We start from the raw sequence: 21796 nt of genomic DNA on the forward strand, positions 1-21796 counted from the left end.
AAGTATGACTGTGATACTGAGTAATCAGACAAGGGCTGGGTGCAGGGGTACTTTATAAATCCCACAGGGAGAAAGGCGGGCTGCTCTTCTCTCACACGCTGCTGAATCTCAGGATCTCAGCAAGGTCATAGCCAGTCACAGCAAAGGAGCTGCCAGCGGGGTCACAGAATCGGGCACCACACACCTGGGTGTCAGGTACACACTCAGCATGACAGTGCTCCACCTGGGGGAGAGGAGGGCTGCTCAGGGCCTGCCGCCTCAGGCTTGGGCCCCCCCCTTTCCACTCCTCCCACAACACACACCTCAGTGTGGCCACTCTTTGGGCTTCTGCTCAGCTTCCAGATGTGTACAAAGGTGTCCTCGGCTGCAGAGAGAAGCTATAAAAACAAAAAAAAAGGGTGGTAGGATGGGGGCATTGGCACGTGCTGACAGGGGACGTGTATAGGCTGGAGTGCCTGGCCCAGGTGCCCAGGGAGAGGGCTCCACTGAGTAGCAGACAAGCCTGTGGAGTTCCTCTCCACACCCCAGTACCAGGAACACAGGTATATAGGGATGGAGGAGGAGACTGACCTTGCCCACCTCGGGAGCCAGGTCCAGGGCACAGATGGCCCGGGCGTGGGCGCTGATCTGGACGTGCAGAGTTCCCGTACTGGCCTCATAGAGACGCACTTGCCCATCCCCGTAGCCTGCGGCTACTGTCCCATGCCACAGCTGCACGGAAGGGCACGGGACCCTGGAAGGGTGATAACCCACTTTATTTTCCTCTGACCCCTCAGGAAGGCATCAGCCCCCTTCTGCCTCACCTACCCAAATCCTGGAATTTGGGTCATTAATTTGAATTCAGGCCCTGACCGCCAGACACACAGCAAGCCTGAGTCATCTGCCGTCACCATGTCAGCCATGCAGTCCTGAGGAGAAAAGCGGGATCAGTCCTTCCCTTCCTCCACTGCTGGGTCCTATATACAGGGCAGGTGGGAAGGGAGGCAGCATTTGCATCTTTGCCTCTCCAGGGAAAGGGCAAAATGTGGAGCCCTCACCAGCTGAATGCGGGGGTTCCCTCAGGATGCATAAAGTGCCTCCCTTGCATTCCTTAGAGTCTCACTCCCCCTGACCTGACAAACCATGTGTGAGGGGCAGGGTATATAATTGTCCTTACTGGATGGATGATGAAGCTGAGACCACAGTGTTATGATCTGGAGGTCTTGCAATGAGCCAGTCACAGTAATGACTAGAGTCCAGGCCTCTTGAAACCTCCAACCCCAGGCAACCAACATAGCCTCTGGGCCCAGCCCTGGGTCAGGTGCAGTGGAGGATATGAATTAGAACATACATACCCCATTCTCAAGAGGTTTGTAATCCAATTAGGGAGACAAGAGTTGTCTTTGAGGATAGTACCAATTCAGGGCTCAGCCAAGGGAGATCAGTGGGAGCAGGAATAGGGGGATGGCTTCCCGAAGAGAGTAGCACTGGAGGTGGGCCTGAATAGGTAGGACTTGCCCAAGTCCAGAAAAGGAGGCTGCGCATGTTAGAGTTGGAAAGCATCTTAGACACCATCTGTCCCAACTCTTCAATTCACACCAGTATTGAAAAGTGTTCGTGAACTATTAAATGCCATGTAAATGGAAAATCAGTCTTCATCACTGGACTTGAGATTGCTGAAACCTGGGAAAGGGCAGCAATGTCCCCAAAGTGATCCAACTGCTTAGCGGTGGAGTCAAGACTTAAACCCAGGTCTGCTGCCTACCAAAGTGGGAAGGCTCCCAGGCTCACTGGAATTGGTAGGGGGAATCCACTCACCTGTCCCTGGGCAGGCTCGGTCGCAATGTCTGTGACTGATGTCTGGTGCCCAGCCAGCTCTTCACTCAGGACAATGTTGGGACCCTTGGCTGGGATGTCAAACACCAGTACCCGGCCCGACCACGTTCCTGCGGAACCAGTGCCCCACTGATGGTTTCCTGATCCTCCCGAGTCTCCAACCACCACACATAGCACTCCCTCCAACCCAGAAACCTTTGTAACAAAACCACCAGTCACTGCTCCAACAGCTCTACTCCTCCACTGACTACCGTTATTCTGTCTTATCCTGCCCTTCTGAAGCCCTCCGTGGCTTTTTGGAGTCTCTATAAGAGCCCCCTTCACTCCCACCCTTCCCTCTAACCCTCAAAAATTCCCTCAAACCTTCAGCATCCTCCTGGCCAAGGCCCACACCCCTATACCCCAGCACCCCCCAATGCCCTGCCTTTGGCCCCCTCACCCACACAGATGAAGTGGCCACTGGAAGCAATTCCTCGGGCAAACACAGCCTGTACTGAGTATGCAAAGGGAAAACTATTAGAAATAGCACCTTCTCCGGCCCCACCAAACACTGCCTACCCCCATCCCACTCAGTCCTGCAGGTACCTGGAGACACATCTCCAGAGTCCAGTGCGTGCCAATAGACCATGACAGAGCCATCTGACTCATACATCTGGAAGACAAGAGCAAGGATGGGGGCACAATCCAGCTGACCTTTGCTGAGCTATGCTGAGTATTTCACATACTCATGTTAGCCTTAGCCCATTTAATCCTCAAAAACAACTCTGGGAGGCAGGCACTACTTTTATTCCCATCTCAGGACACTGAGGCTCTGAGAAGTTAACTAAATTGCCTGAGGTCATACAGCTAGTAAAAGGGCAGGTATTGGAGATGGCACTTGGGAATCAGAAAAGATGGAAGGAATGAAGATGAGAAATAAGGAAGAATGGGCTAAACATGTGACAAGTTTGTAAGTGTTTAGAGGCAAGTGGGGAAGTGTTTAGGGGCCTGGGGGAAGAGTTGAGAAGATTATAGTGGGGGAGGGTAGGAAGCTCTCCTTACCTGTATTCCTCGATGTGAGGTGAGTACCAGCAACACTCGGAAGGGGAGGACACACCAATGGACCTAAAGGGAAGTGGCCCAGAGTAGGAAGAAGTGGTCAGAGTGGAGGATAGGAGGACTCAAAAGTGAAAAATCAGAGGGTTAGGGAAGGCCTATTCCTTGAGGCTTGGAGAGGAAGGACTGGGATGAGGACTGGGTTCAGCAACACCACTCTCAAGTCTATGCCTCACCTGGGTGATAAGTGGAGGGCTCACTCCAGCTCCCTCCTTAGCGTGGAGCTGGCGCTGGGCCAAGGGCACACCCTCAGGAGCAGCGCTGAGAAGCTGGGCGCTGGGTCCATGGACTACCCCAAAATGTGTGAGGTTGCGGGAGGGTACCTGCAGCACACTGAGGTTGTTGCACAGGGCTGCAGCCGAACATCGAAGGGGAATAGAGCGCTCCCGGCGGAACATACTAGCGGAGAAAGGCCCGAATCACAGGCGCCCCGGAAACAGACGACAGTGGTGATTCCTGCGGGAGGAATGGGGGATGCTGTCATGAGGCACTGAAGGAGACCATTGAAGTAGGTCAGGATGTGATGGGGAACCCGAGGACGGCAATAGGGGAGTCTGGCGTGGGGACGTCTTGGGGAACGGGAAAGGGGAGCCCCAGGGCTGAGTCAAAGGGGCGATGGGGGAATCCCAGAGGAGGAACGGTGATGGCACAGGACCCGATGGCCCCAAGCGCCCGAGCGAAGGCAGATGAAGCAGGGTAGCCCCCAGACACTTCTTTTTTTTTTTTTTTAAGATTTTATTTATTTATTTGAGAGAGAGAGAATGAGAGAGACAGCACATGAGAGGGGGGAGGGTCAGAGGGAGAAGCAGACTCCCTGCCGAGCAGGGAGCCCGATGTGGGACTCGATCCAGGGACTCCAGGATCATGACCTGAGCCGAAGGCAGTCGCCCAACCAACTGAGCCACCCAGGCGCCCCGCCCCCAGACACTTCTTCTCTCAGCTGGCTCCCCGAAGCCCCCGGCCAGAGGTCACACCCGCAGCCCCAGGGTCGCTTGCCTGACTCCGGGAATCCTTCGGTCCCTGCGAATCCGCCGCCACCATAGAGACGACGCACGTACGCACGGCCATTGGGCGGGGCCGAGCAACCCAGACACGCACAGCGCGGCGCGGTTGCCAGGGCAACCGTGGGCGGGGCGAGCCACTCTACGCTAGGTCAGCCGCTGGGTGCAAGGCGCCGTTGCTAGGGCGACGGTTAGGCGGAGGAGGCTGCAGCAAGGCAGGGAAGCTGCCGAAGCCCCGGGGTTGGAGCGACAGCTGCGGCGATGGCTCACGAAGGCTCGGTGAGCTTCAGCTCCGCTAGGGGTGGGCCAGAGCCGGGACCGGCCTTTAAGGTCGGTGTGGGGAACCGTGGGTCGGCCCCACGCCGCCCGCCGCCCGCCCACCATGCGGGCGTTCATGGTGACCAAGGAAGCCACGTCGGTCTTGGGCAGAAAATCTACACCTGCACCACGCACACTAACACGCTTTGTCACACTCGGAACCTGAGGGAAAAAGTCAAATGTATGGTGCAGAGCGCAAGAACAGGAACTGACTTTGGAAGCAGCTATGCATGTAGTCTCTTACGCTGAGGCACCCATTCAAATGGATAAACCAGAATTGGTCAGGCACTGGGGAGAGGCGTTGCTAAATAAACTCCCTTTCAAGGATTTTGGGAGGAAGGAATGGATTAAACAACTTTGAGGCTGCACTTGAAAGTCAAATTGTTTAAAAGCCAAGAATTTTTTTTTAAGATTTCTTTTTATTTTAGAGAGAGCCCGCGCGAGAGGGGTAGTTGGGGAGGGGCAGAGAGAGAGGAAAGGAGAAAATCTCAAGCGGACTCCCCGCTGACTGGGAGCTCCATACCGGGGCCTGAGCTGAAATCAAGTGCGGAGGCTTAACCTACTGAGCCACCAGGTGCCCCAAAAGCCAAGAAATTTTTAAATAAAACAGATTTGAGGAGACTTCGTGCAATAATATCTCTGGCCTCTCTGGCCAGGCCACGTCTAGATACAGTCACTATCAGGGGTGGCACAGGAGAGGCTGGGAGGGTAAGTCTAAGGAACTGGCTCTCCTCTCCCAGCCCTATCTGCCCTGCTCTGGCCAAGCCTGGACTGGGCTGTGGGCTGCTCCCTGGGCTTGCCACCAGGGCTGTTTTCATTAGCAGAGAAAGGAAATGAGGCTTAAGGGATTTTGAGTTCAGTGTAAAGTTTAGGAAACACCAGATATGGGGGAGAATGAATTTGAGGGGACATCTGGTAGGAGGCAATAAGGTTGGGTGGGGGTGAGGAGGTAAAGATTTGAGAAGATTACCTTTAGAGGTAAATTTTGGAAGGAACCAAGTTCAGGGAGACTTGTAGGAAAGTGAGGAGGCTCCCAAGAATCTCCCTGTAAGTTTCCTATGCTAAAATGAATTTATGGAACTAGCCTTTTTCTTTTTATGCAGATTTTTCTTGATTATAAAAGGACACAGACTGGGGCGCCTGGGTGGCTCAGTCGTTAAGCGTCTGCCTTCGGCTCAGGTCATGATCCCAGGGTCCTGGGATCGAGCCTTGCATTGGGCTCCCTGCTCTGCTGGAAGCCTGCTTCTCCCTCTCCCACTCCCCCTGCTTGTGTTCCCTCTCTCACTGTGTCTCTCTCTGTCAAATAAATAAAATCTTTAAAATAAAATAAAATAAAATAAAAGGACACAGACTCACTGTAGAGAACTTATAAAATAGAGAAGAGCACAAGAAAGAAACATATCCACTGTTACAATTTTAGTGTTTCCCTTTTCTTTAACATATACAGATTTATACATCTGAGATGATACTTGGTATGTAATTTTGTATTCTGTTTCTTTCATTTATCATTACCTATCCTATTGCAAATTCTTCTTAAAATTATCTTTAATCATTGCATAATATTCGTTAGTATAGAGGGCACACAATTAGCCATATATTCTTTTTGTTAGACATAGGTTTTTAATATTCTGCTATTATAAATGGGGAATATGTTGGAGGATATATTTTTATTTTCATTTCAGGATACGCCTTTGGATGTGTTCATAAAACTGGAATTGATATTTTTGAAGGTTGGACGTCTTTTCAAATGTTTATTAGTCATTTATAGTTCCATTTTTGTGAAATGTTAATGTCCTTTGCTTATTATCCTTGGGGGTCTTATGATTTTATTTTTTATGTGAGTTTTTAATATACTTGGGGATATTTATCCTTTTTTATATTTGTTGCAATTTTTTTTATTTTGGAAAGCAGGATAAAGTCAGGCTTTAGAGTCAGGCATACCTACATATGAATTATGACTTCACTACTTCCTTGCTGTGTGATCTGGACAAATTCTGTAAAATGAAGATAAAAATAGTATGTAGTCTAAAAATGTAGGACTTGAGTGAACGTTTGTAACTGATACACTTAAGTGCCAGTAAATGGTAACTACTGTCAGCTTGTAACTGGGAATGTCTTAAAAATAAGTATAGGAAAATTTTGCCTATATGTATACACCTCTCTAGCTATTTCTTACATAATTTTTATGCTGAGGCAGTTTTTTCTCACCCAGAGATGATATGACAATTTAACTTATTTTTTTCCTACATTTTATTTTTTGTTTATGTTTTTGTTTCATTTGTGTGTGTATATCCTTTAATCCATCTGGAATTTATTTAGGTGTAAAATGATCTAAGTTGATTTGGGGGAGAGGAGGAGACTCTAAAGAGCACTAGCCATTTATTGACTCGTCTTTAATTTTTCTGAACTCTTAAGAACTTTGAACCTTTTGAACTAGTGCCAATAGCAGGGACTGTGGAGTAGAGCTATACATAGCCAGGGTGTACTCTGTAATCTCAAGCAAGCGATGGTTAACTTGTGTCCTTTCAGTTTCTTTGTAAAATGGGCTTAGTGAGATGTTTTGAAAATTAAATTAACGGGGCACCTGGGTGGCTCAGATGGTTAAGCGTCCGCCTTTGGCTCAGGTCATGAGCCCCGCATTGAGCTCCCTGCTTGGCAGAGAGCCTGCTTCTCCCTCTCCCTCTACCGCTCCCCCTGCTTGTGCTCTCTTGCTCTCTCTATCAAATAAATAAATAAAATCTTTAAAAAAAAATTTTTTTAATGAAAATTAAATTAGCTAGGTCAGGGGCACCTGGGTGGCTCAGTCAGTTAGGCCTCCTACTCTTGGTTTGAGCTCAGGTCATAATCTCAGGGTCCAGAGATCGAGCCCCATGTCCAGCTCCCCACTCAGCAGGGAGTCTGCTTGAAAGATTCTCTCCCTCTGCCCCTCCCCCCTCAGATAAATAAATCTTAAAAAAATAAATTAGCTAGGTCAAACATCTAAAATAAATTTGACATGTAGTAGGCTCTTAGTAATTGTTCCTTTCAGAAGGCTTTTCCTTCCTACTGGACAGCTTGAGAAAGCTTCTTCCTAGTCTGTAGCTGCTTCTCCATTCCACTTCTCTGTTTCCTGGCCTGATTGCCCTGTTTTTTCCTCCCAGAGGCAGGAGAGACAGATCCGGGACCGCGGGGTGACCCGATCCAAGGCAGAAAAGGCGCGGCCTCCTACGGTGCAGGTGCCACAGGTGGACATCGTGCCTGGGCGGCTCACGGAGGCTGACTGGATGGCGCTCATGGCTCTAGAGGAGGGAGAGGATGTTGTGGGGGACATCTTGGCTGATCTGCTGGCTCAAGTCATGGACTCTGCCTTCAAAGTCTACTTGACTCAGCAGGTGGGCCTGGATCCCCGTTCTCCAGACTCATCTCCACCCACCCACCCATCCCTCCGGCACCCCCTGGGCTGAGACCCTTTCTCACCTCCGTAGTGCATTCCGTTCACCATTAGCCAGGCCCGGGAGGCCATGCTGCAGATCACCGAGTGGCGCTTCCTGGCCAGGGACGAGGGAGAATCTGCAGTGGCCGAGGACCCCACGTGGGGCGAGGACGAGGAACCCTTGGCATGCACGACGGATGCCTGGGCTCAGGGATCAGTGCCCGTGCTGCATGCGCCTGCCTCGATGGGGCCGGAGGAGACCTTCCAAGGCGAGGTAAGCCCAGCCCCAAACTCCCTTCGACCCCCACCCCCCTACCCTGAGCCCCACCGAGTCTTCCTTCTCCTCAGGGCCTCCCTGGACTCCTCTACCCTTAGTTCCTCTCTCCTCTTTCCCGCGTCTCACTACCCACCCTCTACCCCTACCCCCAATGCATTTCCTAGGACCAGGGGAGCGTGGACCAGATCTCCTTAGGAAGACGGTGGATGGTGAGACGCTCTCAGGAGCAGATGGAATCTTGGGAGCATTCTCCAGAGCTGCAAGTCACTCCGGGCCCCCCACCTACCCCAGAGCTGTTTCAGGAGACAGGGTCCGGGGGTCCTTTAGAGGACTTGGACGTCCAGGCCAGAGACCACCAGGCCACGGTGGGGTCCTTGAACGCGAGCCGCCAACCATCGGTGGAGATGGCTCCCGATGGCAGTCCCCAACCTTCTCTGGAGGTAGCCAGCACCCAGGCCTTGACCCAGAGGGCACAGCCCCCCGGCTCCCAGTTCTTGCTGGAGGACCTCTATTATTGCACGTCCCAGCCGCACATAGCTGGGGGCTGGCTGAAGCTCAAGAAGGAGGACGTGCCCCTCATGGACTCGGGCATGTCGGGGGCGGGCCTCTCCGCTGGCGTCCCCACGGCGCTCGGCCCCTCCGCCTCATCAGAGCCACAGCAGCCCAGGTTCGCGGACGCGCTGCGGACCCGGCTTCCCTACAGGGTGGGCCGCAAGGCCGGGGTGCGTCTGGACCCCACGCGCCTGCCACGCCACTGGGTGCGCCCGCTGGCCGAGGTTCTGGTTCCGGACTCAGAGGCACGCCCCCTGGAAGCCTACCGCGGGCGCCGGAGGGTTCCGAAGACCGAGGCTCCCGAGGCTCCCGAGGCTCCCGCCAGACCGCTAGCGCCTGGACCCTGTGTCCGCGTCTCCCCGACAGTTTTCTTCTCTCTCCCGCCTAGCGCTCCTTTCCCTACCTTGGGCCGGGGCCCTGGCCTCCAATCCCCCACTTTAAGCTTAGGCCTGCCATCGCCAGGCTTTGGGTCAAAGTTGCCCTTTCCCAAACCTGGGCTTGGCTTTCTTGCCACCCCGCATCTGGCCTTCCCTGATCTGGCCCGGAGCCCCAGCCCCAAAATGTGGCCTGGTGCCAAGTGGCCCAGTGGCTGGGAGGGCGAGGCTGAGTTGCTGGGCGAGATGTGGGCTGGCCGCAGCCGCATAAATCCACAGGGCCTGGATCCCAGCTCCTGGGAGCGTCAGGATCCTCACAGGTGGCCACATACAGCACCCCGAGTCCTTGAGGCCACATCCCAGGTGATGTGGAAGCCCGTGTTGCTGCCTGACACAATGAAGCTGGCTCCTGGTGTGAGCATGTGGAACCCAACCACCCAGGTGCTGCTCAGGGCTGCAGTATCCCAGCAGGAGGACAAAGAAAGTGGCACCTCTCTTCCCATTGAGCAGCATCCCATCCAGACAGGTGCCCCAAAGCCTCAGGTGTCTGTGAGACAACTAATGAAGAACCCAACCCCCAAAGTGTGGTCACTGCTCCCCAAGCACCTGCCCTATTTTGGGCCCTGAAGCTCAGGCAGTCGGTTCCTTCTTTCTGCTTGCCAGAATAAACACCTGAGTTGCCTTAAGGGTTGACCTGATGTCTCTGTCAGTTTCTTCCAAGGGTACTCACTCAGGAGCAGTTGTCCCCTACAGTCCTAGAAGAATATAGAACACTGGTTCCAGGGAATAACCCCATGTCCACCCTTGGGAGACCTTGCACTAGGGGTCACTGTTGCTCCCCAGCAGAGGCATTCTGGAGAACCATCCCCCTCTCCACAGAGGAGTAGACATAAGGGCTGCAAGAGGGGTCTGCCTCAGTTGGAATCACTCAGAGCCTCCTTGCAGTAGGGGAGTAAGCTGACGGCTCTGCTTAAGTACACATTGATTAAAGACAGGAGGAATTTGATATTTTGCTTTTCCAATCCCTGGAATTCATCAATTCAGCTTAGTTTCACTTGGAGACAACCATCAGCCTATACTGGCTCAGAGAAGCACTGACTCTGGGCCAAAGATAGCAGTGAGGCAATCAGGTGTCCAAGGCTTGCAATTTAAGGTGGAATGCACTCCCAAGTCCAAGCAGGGTGCTTGACCAAATCTGAGAGTGAGTAGCCTCTTTAAATTTTGTGTCCTAGGCACCAAACCTGCCTGATTGCTAATCCCCCGCTCAGCTTTGACTAGCTCCTCCCCAGCTTACCTGTACTGCAGCCAGCTCTTCCGGTGGCCAACCAGCAAGTCTTTGCTATGTCGCAGTGGTCTCTACTCAGCACCCTGGTCTGGAGCCCTGGCTCTGTCCTGCTCATGCTGGTCCTTCTGCTTAGACTAAGTGTGCGACTCTGGCATGAGTCTCATCTTTGGGACCTCCAGCAGTGCTCCACAGACCTAACTGGGAAGACAGCAGTGGTGACTGGTGCCAACAGTGGTGAGTTCTCTTATCCTGCTACCTCACTAGGTGCCTCAGTGCCCCGCAGCCCCACTGGGGAGGGTGGGGGTGTGGACCAGCACCTCTCATCACTCCCCAGGCTAGCCTACTTTGAAGCTGCCCTCCTATAGGCATCGGGAAGGTTGTATCCCAGGAGCTGGCCCGCCGTGGGGCCCGTGTGATCCTTGCCTGCCGTAACCAGGAGCGTGGACAGCAAGCCCTGGCTGAGATCCAAGTAGCCTCAAAGAGCAACTGCCTCCTGCTTGGCCAGGTGGACTTGAGCTCTATGGCCTCCACCCGGAGATTTGCCCAGTGGCTTCTGCAGGAGGCTCCTGAGATACATCTGCTGGTCAACAATGCTGGAATCTGCGGTATGTTTCCCCCGGACACATCTCAGGAGCCTCCTTTCCAGTTCAGGGACCCTAAAACAGGCATCCACCAAACCTAACCTGTGCATCCTGCTGAAAAACTTGAATTCATACATGACCCTAAAAAGCCTCCCTTAAGTTTTTGGCCCCATCCTTGCACATACATATTCCTGTGCCGTATCTATTGAACGCCAATCTATCTCCCAAACCTTGTCTCCCTCCATTACCTGTGTTATCTCCTCCCAGGATTCCCCAAGACACTTACCCCAGAGGGCCTTGATCTCACCTTTGCCACCAACTATGTTGGGCCCTTCTTGCTTACAAATCTACTCCAAGGTAAGGAAGAATGGGTGCCTCCCTTCTGTGCCACCCTTGCTTCTCCATTCCCCTGGCATTTTCATGGCTTACTGTCTCCATGGCCACTTCCTTTCCCTCGGCCCCAGCTGCTCACTGAGTGATGAGCCAGTATGCCTTTTCCCCACACACAGCAAGGGAACCCACCTGACACAAGTCAGGAGTCGGAGGCTGGTAATGAAATCAGTCAGCCCCAAATATAACCAGCAAGGGGATTTAAGATCCCACCTCTCCTTCCCCCAGCTCTGAGTTTTAGCTAGGCCAGTTGAGTCAGTCCTCTCAACAAAAGCTTCTTAGGGGAGCACTAGACCACTAGGAACATAGACACCAAGAAGACCTACTTCCTGCTCTCAAATAACTCAAGATCCACCAGGAATCTAGACAGAACTCATCTCTGTCCTGGGCCCAAGTCCTTTGGCTTTCTGATTTTTTAATACTTTCTGATTAAGGAAGTTTGGGTTCTTCCTGGGGAGGCTGGGGCAGAGTGAGGGGCAGGTGCCTTCTTCCTAACATTTTCTCCTGGACTGTGTAATAGCCTCTTTAAAATAAAACCAATTGTTTGGGTTAGGTAATATGTGTCCAAAACACAAAATTGAAAGTGTACAAAAGGGATTACATTTAAAAAAGTCTCCTCCTCTCCTTGAAAATCAGCTACCCATGCCTTTCTTGGGAGGCAATTCATGTTGCCAGGATCTCATGGGCTCTTTAGTGGCTGATTAAATTAGCCCCAACTGGAAAGGGAACAAAGAGCAAGGCAAAACTCTATGTATGAGTTCGCAAGAAGTAACTTTTTTCCCCCTTTCGACAAATTGTCACACCCTGTCTGCACCTTGCCTAGTTGTATTTTCTTAAACTGTCTTCTCTCTTCCCCTTCTCTCTCTCTCCTTTTAAAAAAGATTTTATTTAATTATCAGAGAGAGCAGGAGCAGGGGGAGTGGCAAACAGAGGGAGAGGCAGGTTCCCCCCTGAGCAGGGAGCCCCATGCGGGGCTCCATCCCAGGACCCTGGGATCATGACTTGAGCTGAAGGCAGACACTTAACCAACTGAGCCACCCAGGTGCCCCATCTCCTCCCCTTCTCTAATCTATTCTTCCTGCCACTTGTAGAAATCACTTTTCACCATATCACTTGCTTAAAATCCTTGGAAGGTACTCTATCCTTTAGCGGAGAAACTCTAAGCCCCTTCTTTCCATGCCCAGATTCCCTGCAGACTGAGAGCCTCACCTTCTGCCCTTCCTGAATCCATACTCTCCTCTCCAGCAGACAGTCTGTAGCTATGCTCTGTAGCTCTTGGACCTTGCTTTTTTCCCCCCTCTGGCTCTGCTTTTTGCACACGTGCTCGCCTCTATGTGGAATATCCTTTTCCACTCTTTTAGCTGACCAACTTTAGTTCCTTCGCCAAGACTCAGCACAGATATTGCCTGTGCTGTGGATCCTGCCCTTTGCCTCCCCCAGCAGTCCCCCATTTACAGGGCTCCCTCAGCCCTTGTACACATCCCTGTTCCCACATCGACACTGTTCCATGAGCATCAGTCTCCAACTAGGCTGTGAGCCCCTATGGCCTTTATATCACTATGCCTGCAAGTCTGGGGTCTGTTCTCTTTAAGAATAATTTTCTCTCCAGCAAATTTTGGCTAAATACCACCTGCTCAATTTTTCATTTGTGATTCGTAATTTAAATGTATAGTTCAAAATACTTTTGGCATTTTGAACACTGTAAGCTCATATGTGACAACTACTATTTTTCATATTTTATATAATCCAGACTTCAGATAGTAGCATATTTTTTTTAAAAAGATTTAACTTGTACTATTGATTGTAATTTCATTTTTGTTACTTTGGAAGATAGTTGGGTTTTAAAAGATTTTATTTATTTGTCAGAGAGAGAAAGAGAGAGAGCGCACAAGCAGGGGGAGCTGCAGGCAGAGGGAGAAGCAAGCTCCCCACCAGGACCCTGGGATCATGACCTGAGCTGAAGGCAGACGCTTAACCGACTGAGCCACCCAGGCATCCCGATAGCTGGGGTCTAAAAAAAAAAAAAAAAAAAAACACTTTCCCAAGCATCTCTACATACGTTTCTTTCCCCCCTCAACCTAGCACCCTTATGTCCTTAGCATCTGTCTTGGTATGCCATAATCCAGACACCTAATGAACATCTGTGTGATGAATACACAAAAGACAGCTTTCACAGTGTCTGCAACTTCTGCTTTTCTCTCTTAGCTACCAGTGAGGTAAAACACAAACAGGGATCAATTAAAGTAGCTCCAGCTGACAAGTGGGAGAAAAGCAAGACAAAAATCCAAACACTACAATAAGAGAGGAGGAAAAATGTTAGGAAAGTAGCTAATGAAGATGAAGTCTCCATTCACATTAAGCTGGGGGGGCCCACTGACCCTATCCTGAAAGCCCTGGATGGTCTCTGCTCTTTTGGAGTTTCCTGGAGAGGCAGGTTGGGGAGTGGCCATGGGAATTCACTCCAGAACTTGGATTGAAGGAGCGTGGTCCTCTTTCCACCCAGGGGCCCTACAACGGGCAGGGTCAGCCCGGGTAGTGAATGTGTCTTCCTTTCGGCATGCACACGGGTGTGTTGATGAGAAACATCTGACAGGGGCTGGTAAGCCTTTGACCTTTAACCAGAACTACGACTGCAGCAAACTGCTCTTGACCTCCTTCACTGGGGAGCTTGCCCGGAGACTTCAAAGGACAGGTAATTGTCTCTGACACCCCCTACTCCTCCATCCCCAGCACCCCCTCCCAATACTTCACATCTCATCCCAACATGTCCTGGCCATAAACTGCTCCCTGTGTCCCCCAAGGCAGCTGTTAATCTCCTCCATGTATCATCTGTGCAGCTGTGGTTCCCTCAACCCTGTCTTCACATCTCCTTTTCAGTCTTTCCAACTCTCCTATCACTCACAACACCCCTCTCCTCTCAGGATTCTCCAAAACCGGCACCATCCACTGCATTCCTCCTAAAGTTCACCCAGCACTTTAAAATACTTCCGTCTCCTCACTGGCTTAAATACCACCATTTGTCTGAGTTTCAGACGACTGACTTGCCTGGCACCACCCCCAAGTCTCTGGTTCCTTCTGCCCAACAGACCTCGTAGGATCCTCCCATCGTTGGAGAACCACACTTACCCCTTTCTTCCCAATATCCCCCTCTCATTCCACTTTGCACTTTACCCGTGTCCCATCCTCTCAGGTGTGACTGTGAACTCTGTGGACCCAGGTGTAGTATACACGGGGATCATGAAGCATTTCTCTTGGCCCTACCGCCTCTTCTTCTGGCTCTTCAGCTTCTTCTGTAAGGTGGGTAGGGGGGGCTGGCTCAGCCTGAACAGGGTGGGGCAGGGCTGTGCTTCTGTGTGTCCCCAGCAAAGCAAAGTCAGCTTGGCATGACTCCCTCTCCTCCCCTCTACAGGATGCCAAACAAGGTGCGATCCCAGTCCTCTACCTGAGCTTGGCAAAGGAGCTGGATGGTGTTTCTGGAAAATATTTTAGCAGTTCTTGTATGATAATTCTTCCTACTAAAGTTGCTCAGGATCCTCAAGTGGCGCAAAGGCTCTGGAATGCCTCTGTCCAGATAACAAACCTAGATAAGATGGACTGATCCTCTGTGACCCCTGCCCTAACTTGCCATCCTCACTGACTCCCAGCCCTTACTCTGATCATGCTTTTTGTTTATTGGTTCCAAGCATCAATCATCTTGTCTGGTATAACGATCACTTCCTCTTCCTGTTGGCTCAGGGGCATGAAAGCTCAGATTAGCCAGAGGATAGTTTCACCTTCTACTTTCCTGCCAGTTCTCTGATGGAAGTATTCATCCCCTGGCAACTAGGATCTCCAAACCTACAGAGTCCCGCTCTGTGGTGACAGGGAGTAAAACTCCTTCCAGTGGGAATTAGGGGTACTGGTAAGAAGGGAAACTTCCACCTGTACCTCTTGGTTTCTACACGTATGCTTCCTGGTTTGGGGGGAGACAGCACCACACTGCCCTCTTGATTAAAGCATATACCACACGTACTTTACAGAGTGTTGTCTCCCAACTGGTACTGTACCTGAGCTTGCAGATGATCATTCCACCTTTCCATCAAACCAAACCAAGATCACAAGCAACAAGCCAAGCAACAAGATCAGTGAATTCTGGTGCTGGGAGCCCATTGCTTTTCTCCGGGGTCTTTGTTCATTTGTATACATTTTGGGATCAGCTCTTCAAATTTCACATACACACACACACACACACACACACACACACACACACACACACGAACCCTTCTGTGATTCCATTACATCTACTTGGGAGGATTGACATTTTTATGATATTGAATTTTCCTAACCTTGAACAAGGTATACTCCTATCTACTTAATCCTTTTTAATATCTTTACAAAATTTTAAATAATTTTATCTGTAAAGATCTTACACCGGATTTATTATATTTAATTCAGGTAACTTCATTTTGATGCTATTGTAAATGGTGCCTTAACCTTTGTGTGCTGATTGTCTATTGAACAACTATAATAAATTGTCTAATTTTAATGAATTATCTGTAGGTGCTTTGGTTTTTCTACATAGAAAATCACACTAAGAAAAATAACAGTTTTACTTCTTCCCTTTCCACTATTCTTTTATTTCTTTTTCTAGAAGACATTTATAGATTTTCTAGTATTAAACCGAGCTTGCATTTCTGAAGTAAACCCAATAAACAACCCTGCATTTCCGGTCACTGTGTTGTGTAGACATTGCTAAATTGAGCATACTCAGGTTTTTGTTTAGCACTTAGTACCATGTTCATAAATGAGACTGGCCTGTACTTTTTTTTTTTTTAAGATTTTATTTATTCATTTGACAGAGAGAGACACAGTGAGAGAGGGAACACAAGCAGGGGGGCTGGGAGAGGGAGAAGCAGGCTTCCAGCAGAGCAGGGAGCCCGATGCGGGGCTCGATCCCAGGACCCTGGGATCATGACCTGAGCCGAAGGCAGCTGCTTAACCGGCTGAGCCACCGAGGCGCCCCTGGCCTGTACTTTTTTTTAAGTTTTGTTTTTATTTAAGCCATCTCTATACCCCATGCAGGGCTCTAACTCATGACCCCAAGATGAAGAGTCACATGCTTTTCTGACTGAACCAGCCAGGCACCCTTGGCCTGTACTTTTCTTTACACGTATTGCCATTGACTTGTTTCACTGTCATGGATCTATTCATTTCATAAAATGAATTGGGGATTTGTGTGAGTCCAGGAGCATCATCTGAGAAGCAGATGCCAAGTTGGGATTGAATGTACAAGAAACTCGTTAGGGGAAATGGCTGTGAGAGAAAGTGGGAAGGAAGCTGGGAGAAGCTGAGAGGACCACCAGACTGGGATCCGAGTCTGACCCTGAGAGAGGGAGGGAAAGAAGGCTGGTTGGGAGCCTCAGAGAGTGCTGGAAGAATTTTTCCATTTTTAAACTCCCTCTCTTGTTTTGAAAGTATATAATCTATTTCTGTTCTTTAGTGGTTAATCAAAAAATTTCAACCTGCATATTTGACTTAACAGTCTTTTTTTAAAAGATTTTATTTATTTTAGAGAGCTTGCAGCAAGGGAGGAAGGGGCAGAGGCAGAATCTCAAGCCGACTCCTCAACTCCTCGCTGAGTGCAGAGCCCAGGAGAGGCTTGAGGCTCAAGGCTCCATCTCACAACCCTGAGACCATGACCTGAGCTGAAACCAAGAGTCCATCCGCTTAACTGACTGAGCCACCCAGGTGCTCCAGACTTAACACGTTGTCTCTTTAGTCAGTATTTTTCTACTTCTTTCGAACAATACATAGACGTTAGAATTCTTTTTTTTTTTAGGTTTTATTTATTTATTCGACAGAGAGAGAGACATAGCGAGAGAGGGAACACAAGCAGGGGGAGTGGGAGAGGGAGAAGCAGGCTTCCCGCGGGGAGCCGATGCGGGGCTCGATCTCAGGACCCGAGCCAAAGGCAGACGCTCAGCCGACTGAGCCACCCAGGTGCCCCAGATGTTAGAATTCTTTAACATTAATTATTCCCTTTGAATTTATATGCTTTTGTAACCTGATATTTTGGTGATATTGTTATTTTGTTAATTGCACAAATCAAATACATTGTTATTATTTTAAATAGTTCATATTTCTGTAGATTTACCATATGTTTAATATTTTCTTTGCCTGCTCTTCTTTCTTGTGTCTCAGATCTTCCACCTGGGATTATTTTCCTTTTACCTGAAGTACATCCTTTCGAGTTCCTGTCATGAGGATTCAAGGCACACAGAATTTTACTAAGACAGTCCCCAAGATTCCTACTCTCTGTGTGCACACTCTGTACAATCTCCTCCCCTCGAGTGTGAGCAGAACTCATGAATGTGATGCAGTTTCACTCCTGTGATTACCTTATATACTGACAAAAGGGGTTTGCTGATGTAATTGAACTGTCATCAGCTGACTTTGAATTCATCAAAGGGGAGATTATTTTGGGTGGACCTGACCTAATCAGGTGAGCCCTTTAAATGTGTTCAGGTCCTCCCAGAATTCAGAAAGATCCTCCTGTTTACCATGAAGAAATAAACTGCCACATTGTGGAGAGGACCACCTGGCCTCTAGGAGTCCAGGCTTCAGTTCTCCAGCCATAAGGAACTGGATTCTGCCAATACCCAGTGAGTCTGGGAGAGGACCTGGAGCCCAGATGAGACTGCAGCCCTGGGTGACACCATGATTTCAGCCTGGTGACACCCTGAGCAAAGGACCCAGCTAATCTGTACCCAGACTCCTGATACATAGAAACCGTGAGACAATACCTGGGTTCTTTCAAGCCACTGAGTGTAGTGATTGGTTATGCAGCAACAGAAAACTTATACAGGATCTAATGATAATAAACCTTCTCAGTTTTATTGGCTTGAAAATGTCTTTATTTCACCATTTTTGAGGGATCATCTTGCTGGCTAAGGAATTATAGGCGGGAAGGTATTGTCTTTTATCCCGTTGAAGATAATATTCCTTCATCTTCTGGCTTTCATTGTTGCTATGAGAAATCAGATGTTAATCTAACAGTGCTTTTTTTCTCTCTTGCTCCTTTTATGATGTTATCCTTGTCATCACTTTCCTGCAGCTTCACTACTGTTAATCCAGATGTGTATTTCTTTTTGTTTATTCTGGTGGGAATCTTTTGGGTTTCCTGAATCTGAGGATATATATGTCTCTGTATTTCTATTTATTTGTTTGATAGATTTGACACGTTACATTTTGTAAATTTAAGGCATACAGCGTGTTACTTTGATACATTTATATATTGTAATATGACTGCTATGGAAGCAATATTTATCACATCACATCATTACAGTACAATATTGTTATCTATATACATCATACTGTGCATCAGACCTCTATGGCCTATTTGCTACTCTTTACAAGTTTATACCCTTAAACACCATTAATCTTATCCTTCCCATCCCTCCTGTCCCAGTAACCACCATTTTACTGTTTTTTTCATAGGTTTGACTTTTTTTAGGTTGCACATATAAATGATATCATACAGTATTTGTCTTTCTCTGTCTGACTTATCTCCCTAAGCATAATATGCTCAAGGTCCTGTGTCATGTTGTCACAAATAGCAAGAGATCCTTTTTTCTCATGGCTGAATAATATTTCATACATATATATATACATACATACATATATATGCTCTCTCTATATCATCTTGGAATTCTTTTGGCCACTCATGTGATATACATTCTGGTCCCAAACTTATGTGAGTACAAGCTTATTGTTTTGAATTACCAGAGAGGATTTTCCCATTACACCCACAACTAAGGATGAGAAGCTTTTATCCTTACTGTTTCCCTCTGTGGGACACTTTTTTTTTTTGAAGTTCACTGTCTGGGGTGTTACTCTTTGACTCTCCTGGCTTTATGTGTGTGTGTAGGGGGTGGTAGTTTTTTATTCCAATCTTCTCTGCTCAACCCCAGATTTAGTCTTCTGTCCCTACTTAAGGCCCTTTAAACCCCAGTTCCAGGCCACTAAGGATTGTTTTAGCAAACACTGACTCCAGTGATCATCTGTGCCTTGGGATTTATAATTTCGCATCATCTCTAGCTTCTGAGGAATTCCCTTACTTTCCCACCAATTCATTTAGGCAATACTGGCAGGTGTGCGCGTGCGTGCGTGCGTGTGTGTGTGAATGTTGCATTCCAGCATTTTTAGTTGCACTGTATCAGGTAGAATTTCCATGATATTTAGTCCTCTATTGCCAGAAATGAAAGCACCCATTTATTCCTTCCTTTCTCCTTCCCTCCCTTCTTTCGAGTTTGTATAGCCAATTATTCCAGCACCGTTTGTTGAATAGTGTGTCTCTCTCCCACTGACCAATAATATAAATTATGTCAAATATCAAATGTTCATATGCATCTATGTTTGTTTTAGGTCCAGACTCTTTTCTGTTCTAATGGTCTATTTTTTTTCTATACCTACATCAGTACCATATTGCCTTAATTACAATAACTTTAAAATAAGCACTTCCACCCCCGGAACTGTGTTCTTTTACTTCAGGAATTTCTTGGCTATTTTTGGCCCTGGGCTCTTCTCTACAGATTTACTAATTTGTTAGCATAAGCTCCTGGAATATCCTGGTAGGTTATTGACTGGGATTATTTCAAATACATAAATATGGGGTAAAAACTTCTTTATGACATTAAATTTTCCTGTTCATGAATATGCTATATCTCTCATTTATTTAGGCTAACTTAAATTCTTCAATAGGATTTTATAATTTGGTTGTGCACATATTTTGTTAAGTTTATTCAATTTGCATCAAATTTCATTTAAAAATTATATTAATTAGGGGTGCCTGGGTGGCTCAGTCGTTAGGCGTCTGCCTTCGGCTCAGGTCATGATCCCAGGGTCCTGGGATCGAGCCCCACATCGGGCTCCCTGCTCAGCAGGAAGCCTGCTTCTCCCTCTCCCACTCCCCCTGCTTGTGTTCCCTCTCTCGCTGTCTCTCTCTGTCAAATAAATAAATAAAATCTTTAAAAAATAAATAAATAAATAAATAAATAAATAAAATTATATTATTTAATTTTTCATTGTTGGTTATGGAAATGTAATTGATTTTTTCTGTAGATTTTCTATCTAGCCACTTTGCTATTTTTAAATCAGTTCTAATAATTTCCAGATTATTTTTTTAAAGACTTTATTTTGGGGCACCTGGGCAGCTCAGTTGTTAAGCGTTTGCCTTCAGCTCAGGTCATGATCCCAGAGTCCTGGGATCAAGCTCCACATCAGGCTCCCTGCTCCCTCCCACGGGAAGCCTGCTTCTCCCTCTCCCACTCTCCCTGCTTGTGTTCCCTCTCTCGCTGTGTCTCTGTCAAATAAATAAAGTCTTTAAAAAAATATTTTTAATTAAAAAAAATATTTTATTTTTAAGTAATCTCCACCCAATGTGGGGCTCAACTCATAACCCTGAGATTAAGAGTTGCATGCTCTACTGACTGAGCCAGGCAGGCACCCCTTGAAGACTATTTTTAAGTAATCTCCACACCCAACATGGGGCTTGAACTCACAACCCAGAGATCAAGAGTCTCATGGTCCATTGACTGAGCCAGCCAGGTACCCCAATAATTTTCAGATTCTTTTGACATTCTCTATGTAGGTCATCATATCGTCTGTGAGAAATTACAGTTTAATTTCCTCCTTCTAATCTTTATGTTTTTTGTATCTTTTTATTATTTTATTAGTTATGTCCTAAAATACAATGTTGATTAGAACCAGACATATTGGACATCTCTGCATTCCTGATTTTAGAGAATCTAATGAGATCTTGTGGACTTTGGTACTCTGATTTAAGAAAACATCTGTATTTGTAGATACATTTTTTCCCATGATTTCTACAATAGAACTTGTGTGGTCTTAAGTTCCCATTGTAAGAGAAACTTTTTATGGGGCACCTATGTGGCTCAGTCATCAAGCGTCTGCCTTTTGCTCAGGTCATGATCTCGGGGTCCTGGGATCGAGCCCCACATTAAGTCTCACATAGGGCTCCCTGCTCCGCGGGAAGACTGCTTCTCCCTCTCCCACTCCCCCTGTTTGTGTTCCCTCTCTCGCTGTCTCTCTCTCTGTCAAAAAATAAATAAAATCTTAAAAAAAATTTAAAAAAGAGAAATTTTGTATGATTGTTCTGGCTTATCCCACATAGTGGGTTCTTATTACATAGTCCTCAAGGTCCCCTGAGGGGCCATCCTCATGCTGTCCCCACCCCTACCCCAGAAAGAAGTGGGGAACAGCAGGCCTGGCTCTCCCTGGGCCACCTTGGCTCCTCACACTCTACCAGTGTGTGGTAACAAAGCCAAGCAATGATGAATTGAACATTAGGTTCTTTTTTGAAAGGCTAGAGCTCTTGTAAAAGTATAAAAAAGCAGGGGGAAGAAGGGTTGAAGTTCAATCTCTAGACTGTCCATTATGAAAGCACTTCCCACATGAAGCTATTGAGTATGTGAAATGTGGCTGAGGAACTGAATTTTAAATTTAAATTTTAATTCAATTTAAGTTTAAAATATATATTCAATCCGGTATTCAAACACTTCTAAATATTTTTGAAACAAGTTGCATATATGAATATACTTCTTCAACTATAAATTATTTATTTATTTAAATTAATTTAATTAACATATAGTGTATTATTAGTTTCAGGGGTAGAATTTAGTGATTTATCAATTGCATA

General features: G+C 47.7%; 3 protein-coding genes across 7 annotated transcripts; 2 read left to right on the top strand and 1 right to left on the bottom strand.

The window, feature by feature from the left end:
* Positions 1–36: 36 nt before the first annotated feature.
* On the bottom strand, positions 37–3990 carry WDR54 (WD repeat domain 54). Of its 4 annotated transcripts, none has more exons than XM_032410645.1 (10): positions 3907–3990; positions 3234–3366; positions 2857–2919; positions 2401–2467; positions 2255–2308; positions 1798–1925; positions 808–908; positions 571–733; positions 303–377; positions 37–223 (listed from the first exon to the last, which is right to left on the bottom strand). In XM_032410645.1, exons 2-10 carry the CDS (start codon positions 3306–3308, stop codon positions 92–94), a joined length of 858 nt encoding a protein of 285 aa, XP_032266536.1. In that variant the 5' UTR covers positions 3309–3366; positions 3907–3990; the 3' UTR covers positions 37–91. The 4 variants fall into 4 exon arrangements, with proteins under 4 accessions (XP_032266536.1, XP_032266534.1, XP_032266533.1 ...); XM_032410643.1 differs by having other exon boundaries at positions 580–733; positions 3087–3366; XM_032410642.1 differs by having other exon boundaries at positions 3087–3366.
* A 106-nt stretch (positions 3991–4096) lies between these two features.
* On the top strand, positions 4097–10124 carry CUNH2orf81 (chromosome unknown C2orf81 homolog). Of its 2 annotated transcripts, XM_032411156.1 has the most exons (4): positions 4097–4190; positions 7370–7600; positions 7694–7915; positions 8083–10124. In XM_032411156.1, the coding sequence occupies exons 1-4, from the start codon at positions 4173–4175 to the stop codon at positions 9469–9471; spliced, it is 1860 nt and encodes a 619-aa protein (XP_032267047.1). In that variant the 5' UTR covers positions 4097–4172; the 3' UTR covers positions 9472–10124. The 2 variants fall into 2 exon arrangements, with proteins under 2 accessions (XP_032267047.1, XP_032267048.1); XM_032411157.1 differs by lacking the exon at positions 4097–4190 and having other exon boundaries at positions 7511–7600; positions 7714–7915.
* Positions 10125–10157: 33 nt separating this feature from the next.
* Positions 10158–15596, top strand: LOC116636385 (retinol dehydrogenase 12-like). The gene is made up of 6 exons (XM_032411167.1): positions 10158–10363; positions 10495–10734; positions 10978–11067; positions 13604–13792; positions 14291–14397; positions 14510–15596. The coding sequence occupies exons 1-6, from the start codon at positions 10186–10188 to the stop codon at positions 14696–14698; spliced, it is 993 nt and encodes a 330-aa protein (XP_032267058.1). The 5' UTR covers positions 10158–10185; the 3' UTR covers positions 14699–15596.
* Positions 15597–21796: the final 6200 nt, after the last annotated feature.

This window comes from Phoca vitulina, unplaced genomic scaffold (genome assembly GCF_004348235.1).
Source record: "Phoca vitulina isolate PV1807 unplaced genomic scaffold, GSC_HSeal_1.0 scaffold12, whole genome shotgun sequence".
Lineage (NCBI taxonomy): Eukaryota > Metazoa > Chordata > Mammalia > Carnivora > Phocidae > Phoca > Phoca vitulina.

Coding starts and splice junctions, on each gene's coding strand:
- WDR54 (XM_032410642.1), bottom strand. CDS start 3,308: ATGTTCCGCCGGGAGCGCTCTATTCCCCTTCGATGTTCGGCTGCAGCC. Junction 2,309..2,400: donor CTCTGGAGATGTGTCTCCAG/GTACCTGCAGGA, acceptor TTGCATACTCAG/TACAGGCTGTGTTTGCCCGA. Junction 378..570: donor TGGCTCCCGAGGTGGGCAAG/GTCAGTCTCCTC, acceptor TTGTTTTTATAG/CTTCTCTCTGCAGCCGAGGA.
- LOC116636385 (XM_032411167.1), top strand. CDS start 10,186: ATGTCGCAGTGGTCTCTACTCAGCACCCTGGTCTGGAGCCCTGGCTCT. Junction 10,735..10,977: donor CAACAATGCTGGAATCTGCG/GTATGTTTCCCC, acceptor ATCTCCTCCCAG/GATTCCCCAAGACACTTACC. Junction 14,398..14,509: donor TCTTCAGCTTCTTCTGTAAG/GTGGGTAGGGGG, acceptor TCCCCTCTACAG/GATGCCAAACAAGGTGCGAT.
- CUNH2orf81 (XM_032411156.1), top strand. Junction 7,601..7,693: donor AAGTCTACTTGACTCAGCAG/GTGGGCCTGGAT, acceptor TCACCTCCGTAG/TGCATTCCGTTCACCATTAG. Junction 7,916..8,082: donor AGGAGACCTTCCAAGGCGAG/GTAAGCCCAGCC, acceptor TGCATTTCCTAG/GACCAGGGGAGCGTGGACCA.